The sequence below is a fragment of the Myzus persicae genome, unplaced genomic scaffold, assembly GCF_001856785.1.
Source record: "Myzus persicae strain clone G006 unplaced genomic scaffold, MPER_G0061.0, whole genome shotgun sequence".
Taxonomy (NCBI): domain Eukaryota; kingdom Metazoa; phylum Arthropoda; class Insecta; order Hemiptera; family Aphididae; genus Myzus; species Myzus persicae.
Genome location: NW_019104156.1, coordinates 231,338 through 255,602, shown reverse-complemented (window position 1 = coordinate 255,602; position 24,265 = coordinate 231,338). Strand labels below are relative to the sequence as shown.

The 24,265-nt window shown below is 29.4% G+C and overlaps 1 protein-coding gene across 4 annotated transcripts in view; it reads left to right on the top strand.

Moving 5' to 3' along the window:
* LOC111039458 (protein Skeletor, isoforms B/C) overlaps nucleotides 1-24,265 on the top strand; it is a 100,846-nt gene that overhangs the window by 9,386 nt on the left and 67,195 nt on the right. For all 4 annotated transcript variants that reach the window (XM_022322990.1, XM_022322991.1, XM_022322992.1 and 1 more), the window contains exon 2: nucleotides 4,451-4,651. In XM_022322990.1, the coding sequence (XP_022178682.1) occupies nucleotides 4,534-4,651 (118 nt within the window). In that variant the 5' untranslated portion in view covers nucleotides 4,451-4,533. The remainder of the gene's footprint in view (nucleotides 1-4,450; nucleotides 4,652-24,265) is intronic.

Genomic DNA, 24,265 nt, shown 5'->3' with positions numbered 1-24,265 from the left:
GTAAATACGAAATGTATTGAAGCTGTATTGAATTTTCTTATCAAAAAAATGGTTATTTTTTATTGATTACACTTGAAATGATTTATAATGTTCTCTAAATTTATCTTATTAAATAACTAATAATTTTACCAAATTATTTGATTCTGTAGTGGTCAGGTGAAATTACAATATTCTCTTAGCTCTTAATAAATTATTGCAACAAAAATATTTACTGGTTTAAAATCCTTGATTATTGAACTTTGTAGGTATACAGTGTGAGTAAAAATAATGTGAGTGTTGTGCGTGTTGTGCGAGACATGAGTACGCGAGGATGAAGTGAAACTTCTTTATAGAATTAGGATTGTATTAGAATAAAATAAAAATAACATTTCAATTGAAATTAATTTATTACCTTTTATTATTATATAAAGATAAGAAATGATGGGAAATTTTAAATTACACTTGTTGTATAACTTAATGTATAAACAATTATGGCTTTAAGATTATGACATTATCAACGCATTAAGTAGTATAATTTATAACTTCAAATAAATAAAAATGAGGTTCTAATTCGTTTCTAATAATTTACAACTGGTAAACCGATAACACAACGATTGACTGCAGATACGGCAATAAACAATATTTTTCCTTTGCCGATGCCGCGGCTAAGCGATGTACTTAAATAATTTCCTTTTTTTTTCGACTATGTAAACAAACTTAACAAATCACCATGTTTCACTTATAACATAACAATAATATAATAACACTTACCTAAATAAATAATGGGCCTCTGTAACGATCAGGAAAGTCCATATAATATATTGAAATATTGTTCAAGTGACAACTTTAAAAATTCTTTATCCCTTTTATTACCACAGAAAAAATTAACAAAATGTACCAAGGTATGATAACTCAAAAGAAAATAATCAGATTTATATGGTTGTTGTTCCAATATAAATGTATTTCATCCATGAAAACGATTTCATGGAAAAGTCAATTTCGGAAATATTGTGAAGCTCTTTAGCGTAAATTTACTCCCAAATTATTTTCGATGCACCATTTTAAGAAGTTTTGGTGCAAAAAACAAATAAATAAACGCATTTTATATTTTAACTACTTATAGTAGATATCAGTTACAAATATGATTCTAACGTCTCGATGTATAATTCTTCACATCAACCGGAAAATACTAAGTAGGTATTATTAATGGTCACAAGAACTGGTGGATAAGTTAAAAAATTTAAAAGTTTATAAAAAATATTTTCATCAAGTTAATGTCTCTTTCGATAAACCGTAGCAAAAACGAACATAATACAAGTAAGTATCTAAGTACATTATAAATAAATCAAATAAAAATACGATCATTATTATTTATCATCAATGACGGGCAAGGGACATATCATATTATTATTCTATATTATATCTATATTATATAGTATATTTATCTTAGCTTATGTACACTATATATGAATATAAAATATTATATTGCTATTATTATTCATACGCTTTGTTCTATGTTTCCAATCTATCTACGATTGTTAGTTAAAGGGCGTTACTTTATAAATAATATTGTGCAAGTATAATACGATTTCGTTTGAACACCATAGTTTTTTCATTATATCTATACATATTTTAACCCAGATATTTATTTAGAGTACTATTTTAAATATTATTTTGAAAACTCAACTTTAATATTTGCACACATTTTCTAGATCTCGACTCTTGAATCTTGATTTCTGCAGCGAGTATATTTAGTACTTCAGTCCACAACCAATACAATATATTTTCTGCTTTCAATGACTCTGAAAAACAATCCTCCTTAATTATTTAACAGTTTAAGTGGCAGAATTCAGAAATACTTCCTATAACCTACATTTATAGCACACATCTTCATGTGAAATCCCTCCTATTTGCTGATAAAATAAAAATCTATAAAAATGTATGCTCTTGATAACTGCCCTCTGCTTCAATTTGAACTTATCATATTTTCTTCTCGGGTTCAGCGCCTTGATTTATCATTCAACCATGCTAAATATGTTGTCATGGCTTGTACAAGGTCGTGTACTTCCATTTTTATTCATCTCGCATTTTGGACTTTCAAAATCAGCCTGTTTTATTTAATGTTTCTCATCAAGGTCCTCTGAATTATTTACTCCCTACCATTGTGTTTAGAGCACTACATGAAGATAACTACTTGTAAAGCTCTTAAGATTTTAGGGTTTACAAAAGCAGTTCGCTAAAATGTTCACCTCATATCGTTTTTTTCTCGTTGTCTCTCTTATTTTGCTTTTGTCTAATCTACACTAGAATATGGTGCAGTGGTTTGGCGTCCATATTTAGGAACGGATCAATTAAGGCTCTAACGTGCACAGAACACAAATTCCTTACTAATGCTGTATATAGTACTTACAGAAAATTGATCATCACAAACACGATTACTCTCTTGTTCGTAATTTATCGTTAAATATTCCTTCGTTTTCTGCTCACCGTCTTGCTGCCAACATATTCAGCTTAGTTCATTTTACATCAATGCTTTCCTCGACATTCTATACTCTATACAATTCAGTTTCATGTTTCTTTTTACCAAATTAGAGTCAATTCTCTCATTGATCCTTCCCACTACTCTTATGGAAGCAATCATGACGTGTAGCATTAAATTCTCAAATACTTAAAAAAATGCTCAAATCGAATTAAAAAATTCTTCTTTACTGCTCAGTCTAATTATTTGGCCATATATATCTTTTCTGGTTTGACTTTTATAATTTACTAAGTCACTGTATACCTGTATAATAAACTGTTATTGCATGTTGTTTTGCATTTGTTGATTGTTTTACTATGTTAAATTGCCCGACTGGACACATTAGTTAAATTAAATATAAAGACACTAATTATTATTGATACGATAATTAATAGCGAGCCATCGGAAGAAATGTGAACGTAATAGCTTTAAATAATAATAATCATAGAATAAAAAAATCTCCTTAATGTTTATCGATTTACATAAGTTTTGTGTTTAAATTAAGCTAAATTATAATATGAATGTCAATATGGACGACGAATGAAAAATTAGTGAACATTTTGACTTTCCAGAACTTCCTACCCATCAGACGTATCACAACGAATTATCTCTTAACAATCGTTCGAATGGCTTACCGAATGGAAATTCAATTACGGCACTCAAACTAATTATTTTTGAGATGATGTCTGTTGCTTAGTTCTATTAACGATACTAAAGAATAAACAAATTTGATCACAGATTAAAATATAATACCACTGTAAAGTCTAAATACGGTATAATGTACAAGTAAAGTTTATGCAGATAGAATGAAAATAACTCGAATGTTGAGATTAGTTGTTGAAAATAATTAAAATAGAATAGTGAATAAGAAAATCTGAAAATATGTTTTGATAGTCTGAAAAATTTACTGTAAAATATTATGTGATTTTGATATCTATAAATTGTTTTGATACTCAATCATAATACCCCAGCAACTGCGTTTATTTTCATTAAAATATTATATTCCCAAGTCTCAACACAAGACGTGCACCCTATAATATATTTTAGTTTTGAAAATAAAAAATTAAAAACTAATGGGAACAATTAATTGGATGTTTATATATTATACATTATATAGAATATTCACGAATCATATCCAAAACTTAAGTGTGTGGCAAATCGTTGAAAAAAAATCGTTGTCGTAGTCCTTAACCTCGGGACGTGTTATCAAGTGTGCGAGTGATGCGTCTGGAAATATTGTATAGCGTAATTAGGTCAAGACAAACCTATTAATTTAGGTATAAAGTGCGCATATAATTGATTATATTATCTGGAGTGTCCTCATTATGAATACCTATTTCAATCAAAATGCTCTGATAAAAAATAAGATAAAACAATCGAATAACGGAGGGTGAAAATAAATAAATTATAAAACACATGTGTTGAGCTGGAGATGAATATTATACTGCAGTAAACCTGTCAGTCATTGAATGCATCCACGTCTTTTCTTGTTTTCTACAAGTTATATTATATGATTAATGGCGGTGGTTGGGGAGTTGGTATTTTATAGGCCGTTGCGCTTAAGTTCTGTAACTTATATAAGTAGGTAAACAGTGTAACCATATTAATATACTCGTGGTTGATTGGTCTATAAACATAATAATTGAATGCAGTCTTGGCTCCTAACTATATAGTACATCATATTATAATAATAATATCAATATGCCATTTCAGTAAAGAGTGTTTTCAAAACAGAAAAATTTATTAATTGTATTGCATATTATATTATAATATATATATATATGTATATTTTTCTGAAATCGGCATCCTCAGATTCGTCTCGGCTTCTGCTGCAGGTTGTCTTTGCGGTGTGCCAAAAATCACCGGATATCCGGTTATAATAAAATGTGTCGGGGATAAAAAAAAACTAAAATATAATAATATTAAACAGGCGATTTTATGTTTTACTTTCAGTGTGATTCCAGAGCCGGTTAGTTCTCCCTACATGCGTGTGCTGCAACACTTCCGTTACCATTGTCGACGACGACGGAACCGCAATGGCAGTCGTCCGGATGGTCACGAAACGGTTTTTCACCACCCACGACGCCAACAACGTTAATAATTATAACATCGCCGCCGTTATCTTGTGTATCACAACTATAGTCCTGCATTCAGGTGAGTCCTTTGACAATTTATTCTTCATAATACGCTTGTCATTCGCATGTTTATTGTAGTTGTATCTATTTTAAATGTCAGACAAATCGACCAATAGTTAAGGGCAATAATATAGTAAGGCTGTAAGGGCAATAATCGTACAGGTACAATGCTAGTATTAAAAATAATGGAATAACTAAGATAATATATGAATGTGGAATTATTATACCTAAGTAAACTTTGAAATCGTTTTTTTGGACCAATAATAATAATATAATTGTTAAGCTCCGCAGCTCAAGTAAATAGTTTCTAAGCTGAATTAAATTAACGGTATGAGTACGTTATGTACGTCGTTGTAACCTAAACACAATAATATAATAAATTCACACATGTTACACATTGACTTTGTTCAAAAATAAATATTAGTTTTTTTTTAATGATACTTTGATTTTTCATTATTTTCTAGTTTAAAATCTAATTTAAAATCTAATTTTAAACTAGATCTAAGGTTCGAAAATCATAAATATTTTTTAAATTTTAAACTTCTGGACGTTTTATACATTTCATATCATAAGCTCTCAAAGATGAAATAACGTAGGGTTTAACAATTGTTTACCGATCAAATACAAGTTTGAAGATCTGAAAAAACACTGCAATCACAATAAAGTTTATCCGGGTTTATTTGAATTCACCCAAGTGACTATAACGTTATATTGGTATAATATCAGCTTTAACTTATAAGTTGCGAATTATGACGCTTTTTCATTTGATACGTCACATTAAAAACTGGTTGCGAATTGAGAACAAGCATAACATAATATACTTACCGTTCAGTGGCGTGCATAAAGGTGAGGGGGAGTATATCCTCCCCCATCACAGTATTTGTTGACTTTATGTGGGTATATAAAAATTAATACAATTTAAAATTATTTTGATATAATATTATATGGCTACATATGCATATATTTTTTAATATAACGCCTCCTACTACTGCAGCTACTGTTATATTTATATACAATATACCAACATATTTTAAGCTTTATGAGTATTTTTTACATCGTATGCGACGAAACATCAAAAATGTCTGAAAACAAAAGGCGTCCGTGCAAAAAACTGACAATTCCATTTTTCAAAACTTAAGAAAGTTAAAACAAAACAATTTTATATTTTGAAGCTATCTTGTACTTTTGCTAGAACTAAGTATTCATTAGTTTTATTCATTAAAATGTATAACATTCTCTTGGAGCTATATATTTTGTTTTTGATGAAAATGGATTGGTCTTATTTTTGCATTGATCCTTTAGTCAATTAATGTGTTTTTAAAGATTAATTTTTTGCTTATCATTTTAAACTCGAATTCATCTTCAAAATAAACTCAAGATGTAATAAAGTGTACTACATTATGATTATTATGGTGTTTACGAAATTTGTAGGTACCTACACAGTAATTTGCATGAAAACGCTACATAAAATAAACAAAGTAATAATATCTATATATATTATATCAGATGTATAATGATACAAAGTAGTGCAGTGTGATATAATACGTAATCTATAGATTTCAAACAAGGTTTTTTTCTCTTTGATCTACTCATTAAAATCGAGTTGCGAAAAAACATAACATAATAATAAATGCCTACCATTAAATAAGTATCAACTACTGGGTAACTTATTTGTATGCTGTGTAGATAGCTATTCTGTATGCATCGTGTACCTACGATGAGGCCCAACTTAAACTTGATCATTCGCTAGAAAAATGACTGCATCAGATACATTTTTGATTAAACGTTATTTTAAACTCGAAACAAGACCGATCTTCAAACTAAATTCACGATGTAATACAAAATAATAAATACTGTTTCGATATTTGTACAATATTATATTATAATTATTATGATCCGAACGGTAACCGAGATTTGTTGTTACTTGTGCGTAGTTATGCATATAGCAACACTGCACAAAATAAACAGATCGATATTATAATAGTATTAATACCTTGGTATATAGTTGTAGCGCGAGCTTTAACGGGTAATGATCGAGACGTATTATGAATGGATAATAAATACCTACGCCGGGGATGAACGCGTATAAACTGTAAAGTTTCTCCTACACGTGTTTTCGTGTTTAATGCGCACAGAAGTTTGTCGCGGACGGCCATTGTGTGCATATTATTAGGTCGTTATTCAACTCTTCGACAGCAGCACATAGCACACACTGAAACCCCAATTATGGACGAACGCGTATAATAATAATCAGAATCTACATTATAAAATATAATAGTACGTTGGGATTTTTTCAACAACAATTATCTCTAAAAATAACAGGGTACATTGTCAAGTGCGACACTCGTTTATATAAATGTAATTATAATAAATAGCCATAATATATACCTAGGATATACAGAGTGATTCATCCAGTATTATCACCTATATTTTTCACTTATTAATAACGAATCCTTTCAAATTTTGAATTTCTAATTTTTTTTAAACATACCCAAACACATTATATTTGCAAAACTTCCATATTTTCTCATACCACATTTAAAGATTATGAGACGGTGTGTCAATATAGACTTATTTTATTTTTAAATATGCATTACTAACTGTTAACTGCTTTTATTTTTTATTTTATTTTTTTTTTAGTTAAATTTCGATGTACTGTTAAGCAATTTAAAGTTAGTAATAATAGTATTCAATATTTTTTTTCAATTATCCGTGTATAGAGATTATAGAGCACTATATTCAAGTATAATTAGTTGGTTGTATTTCATGTAAAATCGTTATTAAGAATTGTTATGCTTTATTCAAACTAATTTTTTAACTAAGACATTTTTATTTTTGTACATTAACATATTTTAAAAATACATCTGCTTATCAAATAAGTGTGTTTTTGTTAAAAAAAAATATATAGTTTGTTTCACCATACACATTCAATAGTAACATAGCCAAGTATCTGAAAATATGGTATACGGAAAAACATTACAAAATGAATATAATAAAATATGAATAAACTTATAAAAATGCTTATAATTAAAGGATAAAAATGGAATGACCATACTTGGCGAATCACCATGACGTGTGTATGCGTAAACTTTGCAGTATTGATAACCAAGTACGGTTATGATATTGTTATACGGTCTATGTGGTATTGTGGTATATTATGTATTATAATATTATATGTATATTGTATGTACACCTAGAGTGCCAAATTATTGTTTAATATAGAGCGAGCAAGGTTTTATTAACATTTTCCATTATTTTGAAACTATTTTTTGTTTAATGATATAATACATCATACATGCATGTCATATGTTTGTTGATATCGTAATAGTGATCAAAACCTTATGATATATGTCATGTTGTATTGTTATCTAACTCTTGCTGATATTATAACTGTTACTCGGTAAATTAAAAATAAAAAGTGATGTAAGGTATTGAGGGTTTTCTTGCTCAGTACTACAAATATATATATTTAATATTTGAATGGTTTTTCAATATTTTTCGATACCGATTTTTAATTTCGTATTTATACTCGATAGCAAAACTTTTTCAAACTTTAAAAATCTCCAAACTGATATAGTTTATTACATTTTTTGAGTGTTAGAAGTTTTCATAAAAATTGGAGTTCCGACGTGGTTAAACCTACAATTTTTACCGCACTACTCTGCACTCAGCTTTTTTAATACACTTAAGTTCTTAACTCTAATAAACTATATAAGTTGAATGTTCGATATTTGCACATTAAAAGTATCATTTGATGAACATCAATCTTTGTATATGTATGAAAAAAAATTTGATGACAAAAAGTATGCACGTGAGAAATCACTGTGACAATATTTAAGGACAACAATAAATTAAAGGAGAAAATAAGTCTTACCTTCAAATAGAAAAAAAATTGTCTCATTTATAAATTTAAAAACTTTGAATGTTTTCCTCGAAGTTTTAACGTCACAGGTTATTTTTTGTGGTTTCGAATGTAATAAATAATTTTAAAATATTAAAATAATAATAATAATAATAATAATAATACATATTTCTAGTTAAATATATGACGTGATTTTTTATTGCCAAAAATTTTCGTTTACAAAACTTACGATATAGTATTTTTATTGTTATTATTAATTTTGGCCTAAATAATTGCAGTAAAATAACAGTAGAAAATCGTTTAAATTATAAAAAAAATTTTATATGATCTTGTACAATGTACTTAAAATTTCAAACTACATTACTACCGCTCGGAGTTATTCTTAACATAAACTTATAAAATATATAATGTGAAACTTACCAATTTATTGATAAGTATCATCGAGTAAATTGAACATGTTTTTGGAAATGCATCTGCACTGACGTCCGAATTTCAATAGAAATGTGCCAACGCACTTTCTTATTTACATTGGAAAAATTTAAAATCATTTTTAATCAAAATACCAGTTATTAATTTCTGTATATTGAGCTAAGTTTATAGTTAATATTTATTTTTTTTACTTTTAATCTTTATTAGATACATACAGCCCCGACTCTATTTGTGGGTATTATGTCTAATCCAAAATCGCGACAGTTTCAATAATCTGCATGGTTATTATTTTATTAAACTTTAAGTATTACTAACAAATAAGAAAACATATTTTTTTTCAAAACAAGTGTTGTATAAGTGTTCTGTTTACTTGTTCTTACTTTCTTACTAATTTTTACTGCTCTTGGTACGGATGTCAGACAAAAAACACGAGAAGTACACATTATTTGAGAACAAATTATTTTATACTTACACAAATTGCTTTTCTCAGAAGGTAGAGCACATGATTTTTTTATTGTAAATCATATATATTTGGTTGTATAATTAGTAATATGTTTTCTTAAAACATATAAACATATTTTACTCAATATATTTTTGATTTATTTTAAATGTATTTGTATTTATTTTATACTGCAAAATACATTCAATACTACATGTATTTAATAATAGGATCAGTTTTTATAGATATAGAAAGTGATGACAATTTCTCGAGTGGGCTTAGGGACCATAAGCGGAACTTGGTAAATTATTTGAAAGGGCTGAAGTTTAATCGCAGTACAATATAAGATTATAAATGACAAAAAAAAAGAAAAAGAAAGTAAAAAGTAATAGTAAATTTAAACAGAAACGACTAGAGACACATCGAGGGAGAGAGTGAGAGAGAGAGAGTGAAAAACGTTTTAATAAATACCCTAGAATGCCCGCTATATTTCACGTGGTATCTGAAACAGTTTTCGCCCGTAAATGATAACGTCATACCGCTTAGCGTGCCGTTCCAGCAAAGTGTCGGGCGTTAACGAAATTATTATACACCCAGCCAGTGATTTATAATTAAACTTAAAACTACGTCACCGAGCTAAATCATATTTACTTCTGTTTTGCATTTAATATCACACTGTCGGTGTATATCAGATAATAATTATGCAGCAGATGGTGATAAAGAGCTTAACATATTAAACACACGTCATTTTTTTTATATACTCTTCGGTTTCTCGTCCGTTGACCGAATACGGCTTATCCTTTACGTGTTCGTACATAATTATAATATTATAAATTATAATATAATACAAGTATCCGACACTTCTTCAATACCTGCAGACACAATTATTTTTGGAAACTCGGTCGACGATTCCGTTGTTCTGTATACCTATTCGATTTTAACATAAAACCGGTATCGTATCGTGGTTTATGTTGACTATATTGTCTATAACATAACTATATATTATTGTAATAAATTTCGGTACTAGGCAGTGGCATACATGTATTCTTCTTGGGGTGGTAGTGGGTGAATCAATATATTATAGATGTCCGTTATTATTGACCACAAAAAAAAATTCATCGCTTAAGAAATTAATTTTTTCTGAGGAATTCTATGGTGGGGAGTGGGGTGGTTATCCCACATTTGCTAGGTATGATAGTGCTGTTGGGATGATCTTTTTTTTTTATAAATTTAACAAACATCGTGTCTTGTCAATCACGATCACTATTTTCACACGATTTACGAACACACCCCACAGCGTGCGACCGAAAATAATAATCGAAAATTCAGAATCTATGTTTAAGTTAATTTAGTTTGATACATGAATATTGTACCATACAGAGCCCGCTACAGCTCCGTTATTGTGGTTGGGCAACAGCCCATAGAAACTTGAGGCGTTTTATATTATTATAATATATTGTGTAGGGAGTAGAGACCGCCCTACGTCTTTTTAAAGTATTAACGAGCATAAATTGAGCTTTTTTTATGTAAACTATACATTTAAACGATCAATTTTGTTGTGTAATTGAGTTTTTATGTTTGTTGTGTTGATAATTAGAATATACAAAGTAAAAATATATAAAACTAAAGTAAATAGTACATAATATTTAAAGTAAAAAGTTATAATAACTTTAAAAAATGAATAAATATTTCTTAATTATTTCTATAATTTATATGTTAGTACTTAAGTTGATGGTAAGGTAAGACATGGATCCTTTTAAAGGTTTATTTTCCCTTCTAAAAAAAATAATTATAGTCTCAAAAGGTTAGAGATGACATATTATAATATTTTCTGTCAAAAAAAAAAAAAAAAATCGAAAATCGACTTAAGACATATAATAATATAAGCTACATACAACACAAAAATAATCGTATTCAAAATAAATCGTGTTTTTCCTTGTGCTCCATTACACTTTCAATACAATTGTTTTCTAAAAGCGACTTATCAACTTAACAAAAGTTGGAGATCTCGTCGCAGCCATCTGTCATATATTGTCTTGTCATTGTCCTGCACAGCCGCAGCTCGAACGATGTGCCGTCTGACAACGTGGCTTAAAGCGAATTTAATCTAAAAATAGTATATATTTATAGGACAAAATGTTTTTTGCATTTCTATCTCTGCGATTGTATTTCTGTTGTTGTATACCGTATATAATATGTATAGAGGTACAAGTATAATATATATTATTTTGTTACGTAGCCAACCGAGCATAATACATTATTATAATATGTTATCACATACGATAAATACGAGCTTTGTACCTGTACTCTTTAAATTTAAATACAAAATAAAATGTTCCGTTTCATAAAAGAAGCGTTCCATTCTGACCAATAAAAAAAAGGTTTTTCTGATATCCCAAAATATATATTTGACTAATAATTATTTGTCCAAACCAATGACATAGGCAACCTCCCGAAAAAAATTGAAATGGAAGTGGAGTTGTGACCTAATATCTATATAAATAAACTTTTAAAATAAAATCCAGGTTTGATATTGTTTTGGCTCTAATCACACTGTCAAGTTATACATCCAAATGTTCCTGATTTATGCTCACTTAACAAATTTTTGTATATATTGTATAATACTCAAATAAAATTATTTAAATACGTAGCTTTAGTTTTATTTCGTTGTGAAGGTCCATTCACTATTCAATAAGGTTTCTTTGGATCGTTTCAAAATCTTTACCTATCCCAATTAAATTATATTTGGCTAGACGAAAAATGACGAGTATACGAATCACAGTGAAGGTACCTACCAATAATATACGATATATACATGTAATATTATGACTACTCTCTGAATCGATCGAATACTTTTCACCGCGGGTAGACGATTTTTACAATATTAACTCGGGCCGGCGCTCGGCCCCCCACTAATAATCATTGCCCAAAGCTCAGGGTGACTGAGTGGGTGCTGGCCTACCCTGAAAAATATACCATATTTGGTATAGATTATGACTTAGATCATTGGACCGAGTTAATGTAATAATATTATAAATAGGTATTTTGCAAATGTTTGCCCTTTTGAAGGAGAAGCAATATTTATTACCTAATAATAATATTTTATAGAAAGATATACTTATATAAGGATTTTTCCCTGAAACTTGAAATGCGAGCACAACGTTTTCACCTTTTCAGCTGTGCAGCAAGGGGTGTCAACAATTTTTATAAGACGCTACCATCTATTAAATAAAAGGAAAAAATTACAAAAAAATGTTTTAATCAATTTTAGTATGATACTATTACAATCACAATAGGTATGTTATTTCATCTCATAATGTAATATACAATCCACCAATACATTTAACACCTGTTTAAGCTTTAAGCCACAACCACCAATCTTGCAGATGGTTGTGTGATCGACATTCTTGTACTCCCTTCATGTGTGTATCACTAACAATGAGAGTACATTTTATAACATATACACTATACACTATACACTATAATATTACATAGATCAACCATTGAGTACATTAATATTATATTTTGCACGAATTAAAAACAATTGACTTTTATTTTCTACCTAAACATCATGTTTTTGTTTTTCAACGGTCATCGTGGTCAAGTGCCATGGAGAATATTATATTATTATGTACAATATCACTTAGGTGTAACATGTATTTACTTCAGCTTGAATAGGATCGTGGATTACGTAAAACGATCTAAAGTTTTATGTAACAAGTCGTTTCTGTTATTTAGCATGAACAGAAACGTTCATGGATACTTATCCGAGTATCTAATAATAATAGTAGTAAAAAAATTGCGAATACGAGGGACACGTGCCCGAGTAACTCTTGTCCCTCGAAAACGAGTGCAGTAACCGACAAGTTTTTTTTTATTAAATAAAAGTCAACGTGGTGATTTCCATTTTCTATTTATTTTTTCCTCAGTGTTTGATTTTACGTATTTTATTATTTGAGTAGTTTTAAAACTGCTCATTGTAGTGCGTGTATACCTTATACAATTATATATAGGTACCTACGTATAATGTATAATTGTATATAGTCCAACAATATCTATAGGAAAACGCACGATGTGCTTAACTTGTTTTATTGCATTTTGAATAAGAATAATACACATATTGTATTTTAACCAGACTTAATGCTCCAAAATGCACTTACGAGAACCGCAGTAACATGTAGGTACCTACATATACTTATGATAAAAACTAAATTATATAAATAATTGATTTAATATGATAAAAAATATTTTTGATTGTTGAATGATATTTTGTACAAAAAAAAATTTTAAGTAGTTTTTAAAAGCAACAGGAAAACAAACAAAAAATTAAGGAAAAATGAAAATGTTTACGCAAAATAACCGTTTTCGAAAAAATCAACTTTGGTTTTTAGTGTAACTCTAATCAAAAAATAACCGTAGATACATGCAATTTTTACTGAATGTTTGTGTTAGCATTTTCAATACAACTTATAATTTCCAAAATATTTTGACACTTTTTGAACTATTTTTGAACTATTTAACTATAAATATAGGCATGTGAAATTTTCGATTATTATTAGTTTTTTTTCGATATAAAAAAATGTTTGCTCTAACAAAAACATGAAAATAGAATACAAGATTCCTCATAAGTTGTTGTTAGTGGAAATAAAAAAAAAAATTATAAAAGCTCATAATTTTATGAGAGTCTGAATTTCAAATTTCGACAAAATACTTAAAAATGACAAAAACTTCTCAAATTTAAAATTTAAAAATGTATTAAATGTTCAACTATTATAGCGAAGGTTTAAAAATTTTAAATAAGGTTCTACGTAAGTAGTTAATTCTGTAACCAAAAAATCTAAAAATAAATATAAGCGCAGCTTTTTTATAGTTATCTTAAGTTCAAATTTAGACGAAATTACATATTAACACAAAGAATAACGATTTTAGTCATTTTGTTGTAATTCGGTTTCAAAACAGCCCAATTTTACATGAATATATACAATATTTTTCCAGCATTACTGAGTTTAAGAATAATATAAATTAAACTTACCATCTATCGACTACCGTATTCGTCATGCGTAATAACAATACCTATAAAATATCCTAGACTGATATACAGTCCCAGCACAGAATCGTTATTCATGTACAATGATATTATATCATTGAATTCAAATTTAATACCATCCATGACAGCGACCATCTAGACACCTAATGTACAACAGAGCGACATCCGCTTACCTGATTTTTTAAATAAGTACCTGAACCACAAAAACACGTTCTACTTCTCATTACATTTCAACTTCAGTTATCATTTTATAGATACTTTAATACTTATTCTTTGGAATTAAATTGTCTATTTATTTTTAAAATGTTTTTTTTGTCAATTTCCGGACCCCGGTTGATGGCTGTTATCGATTTTGTTATCGGTCATAATATTATATACATACATAATTACATTTTTACTTTATTATCATATCCTAAATATCGTTATTATATTACATTAAGAAACATTATGAAAATATTTATTAGTTTACTGTATTCAACCGAGATCTGACAACAAATAGATTAAATTTTAATATGACAGAGTATGATTAAAAATAAATGAAAAATTAAAATGACTAAGTTATTGCAACAGTAAATTAAACTAGTTTATTTAGTTAAGTTTAAAAAAATTATAATCGAACTAATGGACTATAGTTAATGAATAATGTCTACCCAACACTTATTTACTGATTTGTACTATACATTATGTTTGTTAAATATTACCCAAGTCATTTATCGTGGTACTCACACTGCATAATAATATAATATTTCATTTCCACGAATGACAAGATAAGAACACAATGTTGTTTGTTGAAAATACGAATTATTAATTTTAATATTTTGTTTTTTTTAAACGTATACATATTTTGTTATTGATAAAAGACCCCCGGAAACATGGGCAAAGTGTCGAGTACATGTAGACTTGTAAAATAAGTATAGAAATCAAAACGCGAAGTAACTACCATATCTATGATAGTAATTATGCATACTTATTGCATTATTATAATACATATACATGTGACAAATCATATTATTATATATACAAAATATCTACCTGCAACACTTCTCTTAGAGTGCGGATAGACAACTCAAATTATATCTTCACCGTGTTGAAAGTAGATATAACGCCTAAATACACGAACACACAGTAGATATTTTTATAATAATAATAATTCAAATAATGCGCACAGCACATATACCGGCCATATCGCGTCTGACTATTTGAGAGTATATTACGTATCAATATAATAATCATATTAGTAATAATATACGATATGGTGCACGATAAATACACAATATATATATAACATACCTGTAAAATAGGTCCTATATATGTGTGTATATTTATAAGTAGATGGTATACATAGACTATTTTAACGACGACGATGCGTTATCCGTGGAAAAAGCTACATCAGCATTACCCTCACACGCACACCCACGACCCCCCTCTCATGCACACACACATTACACGAAATCCGCAGTGTCGGCTGAGTGGTTAAATACGAACGGATATATGAGTCGAGGAGGGGCTGTGGACCAAACATTATATTTCTTGGGCTGCTGCGGCCGGCTACAATATTATATATTATATAATAATAATAATAATAAGAAGAAGAAGAAGAAGAAGAAGAAGAAGAAGAAGAAGATATACGCGGTGCAGTGAGCGGATCGGGCACGGGATCGACTGTACGACTATTATATTTTATATATATAAGTGTAAAATATATATATTATATACGGGGGGGAGTGATTATCGGCGGCCCGGGGGGCGGAGTCTGTGTGCTCGGGGTCGCATATCCGGGCGCGGCGCAGGGGCGGTACCGTTTTATGATCGATATCGTGACCACATTTTTCGGTAAAAGACGCCGCCGACGCCGAGTCCGCCCGACAAACGCCGCCAGGGGGATGTGATACGTATATATATTTTGGTACACACGCACATTTAATATAATATATAATATAATACGCATGTATTGGGTTTAATATCGGTGGTTAAAATGTTAAATGTGATGGTAACTGGTAATTCACTAGAAACACGATTTTACAGGAGACACTTTCTATTTAAACATGGTATTTACCACCATAAAGTTTTTAATCTAAATAGTAAATATTTTTTTTTGTTCTGTGATAATTTATGAACCAATAATCTTAAAGAATTTAGTTTGGAACTTGGGAATTATATTATTAACTTCTTCATAATCATCATTATTGATGACATTGACAGTCTAAATTAGACTGTACCTAGTTGAGGGATACACAATTTGACCACATATTAAAAATTATGATAACGTTTTTAACTATGGTGATTTACTGATTTATATTATAGAGTTAATTACTATACATTTAGCATAATAATATTAAATAATGTATTTATTTTGTTATGAGTCTTTAAAAATTTGAAATGAATAAAGCGTTTTGTTTGAGTACGATTATGAAAACAATAAAAATTTCAGTATGAAGCTTCATAGATCACCACTAACCGATGATTTACGACTTAGGTATAAGGTATATTCAAATAAAGCGAAATTAGAAAATTGTGAACCTTCTATTTAGATGTACCATTATTATTTTTATTTCTAACGTCATTAAATACAACTATATTTATGCTACTTGTGAAATAACGAACAACGATTTTTCGGTTACCAAAACTTTGAAAATATATACGAAAGTATAAAAACCAAGATCCACAAGGTGTTATAATAATTATATATAGTCAACCCGCACTCGCAATCATAATACATATTATAATACTACACCTACCTATAGTATATAAAGATTTCCCGTCGGCTTCTCGGCTTCATTTTGTGTATAATTATGTACTTGCACAAAAGTTACCCCCGACAATAGCGAGCTGCAATATTCGAAAGTGCTAGAGTCGAGATCTATAATGGCATCAGTACCTATAGCCTATAGGCCCATACACACTGCAGACAGTGCTCACGGTTATCGCACTTTGATTATAGGTATAAAGTTTTACTATGTTGTACATCACGTCATCGTGAAACATCGCGTATTTTAATATTTAATTTTGATTTTAATGAATAATTTTGATAACAATCTCATCGATTATCTCCATACAAGGATTCCGTCACTATTGCAGCCATTACTAAAATTGACCGATTTTTAGATACGAGTATTATTATTTTTATTATCTTGAGAGTCGATTACACTATAGTATAATATTATTAATACAACGAGTAGTAAATAATGAATATTGTGCCCATCATAAGCAACATACAAAGATAAAATACGCTTAACGTATTTATTTTAGGCGAAGGAAGGATGTTTTCCTAATTAATCAATTAATTAAATTAATTTGATCTTCTACAAGATAATTGTAGACTTGTGCGGGGCAAGCATTTAAAATTTAAATAGTTAATATAATCAAATATAATTACGACATATTTTTCTAGAATAACTATAATAGTAATATAAATACATACCTAGGTATATGATTTAACATTTTTTTCTATATTAATTATTAATGTTCGGATTTCGATGCATTTACATCTATTTTTTTGACTGATTGACACTATGTTTCCCAAGATACAAATGTGTTTCAAGTAGTACACACTATGCTAGACGTCAGTTTATTAAGGGGGAATTTTTCAAAGTGTTTGGTGTTTAAGTGCATTGTTTATTTTTTTAGCAAATTAATTTTTATCTATTTCTATTAATATTGCAAGAAAAAAATATAATATATTAATATACATATTATAGAAGAAGAACACCATAAGGTAATCATATTTTTAAATAAAACGATTCATACATTTATTTTGATTTCTGATCCAGGGTCAATGCCGGGGAATTTTCTTGAACATTTTTAGAGTTAAATAGGTTTAATAGTTAGGTCATAAATGCGTTGTTTGAAGGAAATTTTAATCTAAGGCCTAACTGTTAGGTATACCTATACAATATAATTGTATTTATATAAAATTGTGAAATTTAATAATAGAATACAAATATCATGAATAAAATTCACTTTTAGAGGAACTCGCTCATATTCTTTAAATGTAGAACAGTAATGATATAATACATGATTATATGAAATAATAATATGTAAGGTGTAACTTGTAGCAAATTAATTACATTTTAAGTTTGTATGCATTGTTACGTATATTATATTATATTATACAATATGCGTAATAATGTGATCTCATGTAATTAAATTGACTTTCGTCTGCACATTATACAGCATATTGTTATGTAATGTTTCGTTAAAAATCTTTCGAACGTGGCAAACTCAATTTTGTTGATATTATATTATTATGTCACTTGTAATAGTTATAAATTATGTGAATTATGATGTAGGTACACACCGCGGTGAAGGATATGTACTGACATAAATATTATACTATTATTATATGAATTCATATAATATATTGAATGTTGTACAGTCTTCGACCGCTGACAGAAACATAATAATTGGTAATTCTATATTAATAATATTGCTATAAATTCTAAATAATTATCGCAAAACACAACTGTTAATGATTGTAGGCATAATAAAAAACAATTATACACGTATATTTTGTACAAAATACAGTCGTCATTACTACTCATTTTTCGCCGATGCGACATAAACTTAAGTAGTTACGTCTTAGATTATTATTATTATTTGATTTAACATGGCAGACGAAAGCCCGATTAAAATAAATCACAGTATTTAATTAATTTATATTTTGCTAAAATACATATAAATATTAAATGGGTGCTTAGGAGAAAAAATAAATTTGTAGTTTGATTAAAGTAATAACATAATCAATTGAAGTAGGGAAGGAGTAGGATTATTATATATTTTTATTGTAGTATTATACGATAATATTATAGGCGTGTCTGTGAATAATAAAGTATCGATATGATAATATAGACATTAGACCTGGTGTATTGTGTAGTTTAAATGGACCGCTTGTTGAACGCGTATTATAATAATAATGTGCAGCGCGACCACCCTGCAGGACTCGGGGTGGTAACTAACGATGATGATAATAATAATAATAAAATAATGATAATAATAATTGTGGAGCAACGGGAGAAAAAAAATTTGCTCGTAAATGTTTTTAGGGGACGATGCACATAATTAACGTCCTTTGGTGCACCCTATAAACTATATCATTTTCATATACGCCTACTGTAAAATATGCATCGCCGCTATTTTCATTTTTTATACATCATCTTTATTATTATTATTATTATTATTATTATACGTGCGGGGTGCGTCGACATCGAACGGTTCATCTTCATACATCATATTGACTTTACACGCGTTTTGTTCGGCACAATGTCAAGCGTATTATTGTGTACATTATCATTCACCCTCGACAGATGCATATTACATATTTTATGTTATTATACAATAATAAAGTGAGTATATGGTGACGGAGAACTTTCCAAAATGATCCACCTACTCTAACACGGCACCAATTTGAATGTATATGGGTGGTAGGTATAAGAGCTACAAGTTTATTATAATATATAAGAGACCAGTACATAGCGCTTTTTTTATGTTATCGTAATTCATAGTATCCATGAGATCGAAAAAGTGATTCACAGCGATCATGCTCATCCATTCCCAATGTTTCATTGAATTTAATAAAATTGTCCGTATATTATCTGTATTTAGCTACTGTGTGTAGGAAAATCCGATGGTAAAGATACACACTCTTTTCAGATAAAACCTCTCTTTTATTAGCTGTAAATTGTCAAGAAGATGATTTCCTAAAAATATTTGTAGAATATTATGCTTCATGTAATGGTTTATCATTAAAATATTTACAATCAAAATTTCTGCAATTATATAATATTAAGAATTGAGTGATGCGTTTTCCCACAGCAGAATATTTCCGTTTTTTTATCTACGTATAAATTAAAATATGTAGGTTTAAGCGACTAGCTTGATATAGTTATTATGAAACCACCGTGTACTGATAAGTATGTGAAATAGGTATTGTTTTGGAAAAAAATAAGAATTATGTCTAAACCGAACATTGGGAAATAATTGAGTTAAAACATAAACAACAGAATAAACAACTGCAGGCATAAACTACTTAAATTAGAGATGGAGCGTTTTGCAACAGATGCGGAAGCATTACGCATTGCAATAAATTAATGATAGTCGATGGTTGATGGGAAAATACCGCTTTGAAAACAAAATGATTATTTTTAAATTGATTTTGGTAGGTAGTGGAAACACTGGAAATAGTATGTTTATTAAACATGATAACAAGTTTTTTTGTCCGTATAACGTAGGTACTATATTATTTTCACTATAAAAAATAAAATGAAGTACTAATTAAATGTATTGCAAAATTCACGGTTTCCATGAAATATTGCTCAAATAAATGCAATAGAGTACATTATTAGGTTCGATTAAAAACCTACATTATTTCAATATTAAAAATATATTCTTGTATAAAAATATATCTATCAACCAATGAAATTTTTGAAATTTTATCACACTCGTTTTTAAATATTATTTACAACAAAAATGTAAAAAAAGTCCATATCATTAAAAAATCCAACATTCTGGAAAATCGTGTGAGCGATAAAATGCCAACGACTAAATTGTATAAATAACAATATTAAAATATATAACAATATAATATTATCAAATAGTTTGCATTTTCTATATTTTAAATATCAAATACCTAGTAAAAAGTAAGTACTTAGAATTGCAAAACTTTATTGTATATTTTTTTAAATAATATAATATGCAATGTGAGTATGAATAATGTTTGGAATAATAATAATAATACTATTAATAATAATATATATATCTGTAATTTACATTTATTATACTTAACCAAACACTTTTTTGAGGGAGTCAATAATACTGTGATCCTTGATTTCCATATGCATTCGACCGAATTTATAATATAATATAAAAAATAGAGAGAATTGTACGTCGCAAGTGGGTATATTTTATACACAACACATATAAATGTTGACTTTTTCATAACATAAACTCGTCGTTATTCAAATATGTATAATATTTATATATTATTGTAAACATACATGGGTATTGTGTATTTTTATTATTCGTAATTTCTTGAAATATATTATAGAGATTAAAGACTTTAACTCAGGATAATAGGTAATACTTTATAGTTATTACAGCGAAACCTCCTCTAGCAAAACCCCTAAATATGTTTTTTGGGACCAAACTACAAACTTTCTACAAATTTAACCCACTGATTAGCGGACGCGGACAAATTTTCAGTGACTAATAGTGTCCGGTAGTCAGAGGTTTCACTATGGTATGATATGATATGTGATATATTTGGATGTTTCGATAATCAATTTTATTATGTACCGTAGTAATCATTAAAGCATTTAATAATATTGTTTTTATATAATATCGCCCGTCAGATTGTAGTTTTTATTTGCGATTTTTTTAGCATTCTTATAATTTTTTTATAATTTTTATATTCTACTTAGGAGCATAAGAGAATTTATTTGCATTTTTTGAAACCTCTTATTTAAAAAAAATATTTTTTCCCTATAGAACACTCTGTTCTTATCCAAATAGGTTTTTAATTTTTTTTTAATATATTGAAAATGGATATTTTATAATTGTTGCGTGTAACAATCCATTCCATTATAGTAGCTTTTGAATATAAATCTGGTTTTGTTTAACTGCTTCTATCATAATAAAATCACAGATACATCTGTCTGTTAGAAATAATACAGTACGCGTATAATAATTCAACAAAAATATAATAAATCATTATCCCAGCAAGCCGCAAAATTGTGCATTTATTAAATAATGCAATATAAAATTAGTAGAGTTAAAAAATCCAAGACCCACATTATTATATCAGTGTCATAACTCATTTTACGGCGAGTAGAATTTAGTTTTAAAAACAAAAGTTAAAAAAAAAAAACTTTTTATGATATCGCATATCATTTACACGACGCCAAAATGTTTAGTTAGCATTTATAGATACACGTATAGGTACCGAGAGAGTATTATACACAACAGCAGGGAGAGCGTGCCAGCTATAAAATAGCTGATAATATTATGTTAAAAATGAACATATAATATAATATATATATTTAACCGCTCAATGTTATTTTAAAACATACTTATCAGGCATCAGTGTTCTACTCGTTTTCTGTATGGGGTGTCAATATTTTTTACGACGGGCCCAGCCACCTATTAAAATATGTATATATAGATACCAAGAAAAAAAAATGTTTTAGGCCATAATTTTGTAACGTTTCAACGGACGGCATTCATAACATTATTATGCTACCAGTCAATTTACTTATAGTCACTCGGGCCCGCGTGCCACCCACAACCAATTTTGACGGAGGTGTCGACTGACACCCGCGAACCCTTTTGTGTGCTGCAATGTCACTTATTAATTATTAATTATTATATAACATATACTCGTACTGCTGAAAGCCCGTCACCAACAACAGCCCGTAGCCCACGATTTATACATATATAAGCATCCAAATTTATTTAGAGGTATATGCGTGCTAGAGCCGGTTGACACGAATGGAAAACGCGAATTTAAATGAAAAAAAAGAATAGGTGAATATCCGCTCCACGGTTCTCCTTTGCTAAGTCGCTGGGGTGACTCGGATATAATATTAAATAATGATAATAGTAATATAATAATAATATGTTCAACCCCTTTCTCGACTGCTGTGTGATAATTGGTCTTTCTGTCGTCAGCGACGGCGATGTGAGAGGGTGTACACGCCATCAGTGGCATGCATTACACACACACACACTCACACACACACACACACATATATATATATATACATTTTATAGTGGCGACGACGAGCACAAACCATCGCGGCAAAAGCGTTATCTGCTATCTGTTATCGTCCGAACACACGCCATTACGTCATTACGTATTACACCACCGCTGCCGGGGTGTAACGAAATTGTTTTTGATGTCTTTTTCATACATACACACATACACACATACACACACACACACGCACGCGCGTTTATTATATATTTTATAGGGGGAGAGAACTTTTTTATTTTTCACCCACTGAAATCAAAAATCCAGGAAAAAATATTTTATCACCCGCTGAAATATAATATAACACTGCGCTGCAATACGATGGTATAATAATAATATAATGTTGCACTGCTGCCGTAGTTGTTGCCGAGACGCGAATTCACGCACACAACATAATATTGTATTATATACATTGTATACGCCACGCATGCCCAGCACAATATAACATAACACGAGCTCGGGATGACGATAGTATAAAAATAATAATAATAATACACAATACGAGCGCGGGAGAACCGACAGACGGCATTAGATTTTGTCCCGTCGTAATCTCGGAAAAGGGATAACGATGCGTTGCGCGAAGTCGGCATCACATTATTATTATGATATTATATTATATTGTTATAAACGCGCGTTATTATCGTCGTCATAGTCGTCATCATCGCAGTCGTAGTGGTCGTCGATGTGTCGGACCCCTGCAACTCACTATGTGTATATTATTATTATAATGTTGTATACAAGGACCGCGATTACGACCGCTACGTATAAAATAATACATAGAATATTATTATGCACCTCAAGTCGAGGGTAGTGGGGTAGTATAACGACCAGCTGTTTAGTGTACGCATATAAGACGTATAACATGCGCTAATAACGATAATAACGATGACGTATACGAGACTCCACTGTGGTGCGAGGGATGTTCCGATCCCCACGGGACTAGTGGTCGCAACCCATCATGCACCCCGTGATACTCCACTGTAACCGAACAAAATACCATATACTGATATTACGATATACGTGAGACAAGCACACAAGTCGATGGTAGATCTGAGGTGTCAAAAATTACGTAAGTTACACCACCCCCCTATCCCACAATAATAAAAAAAATGT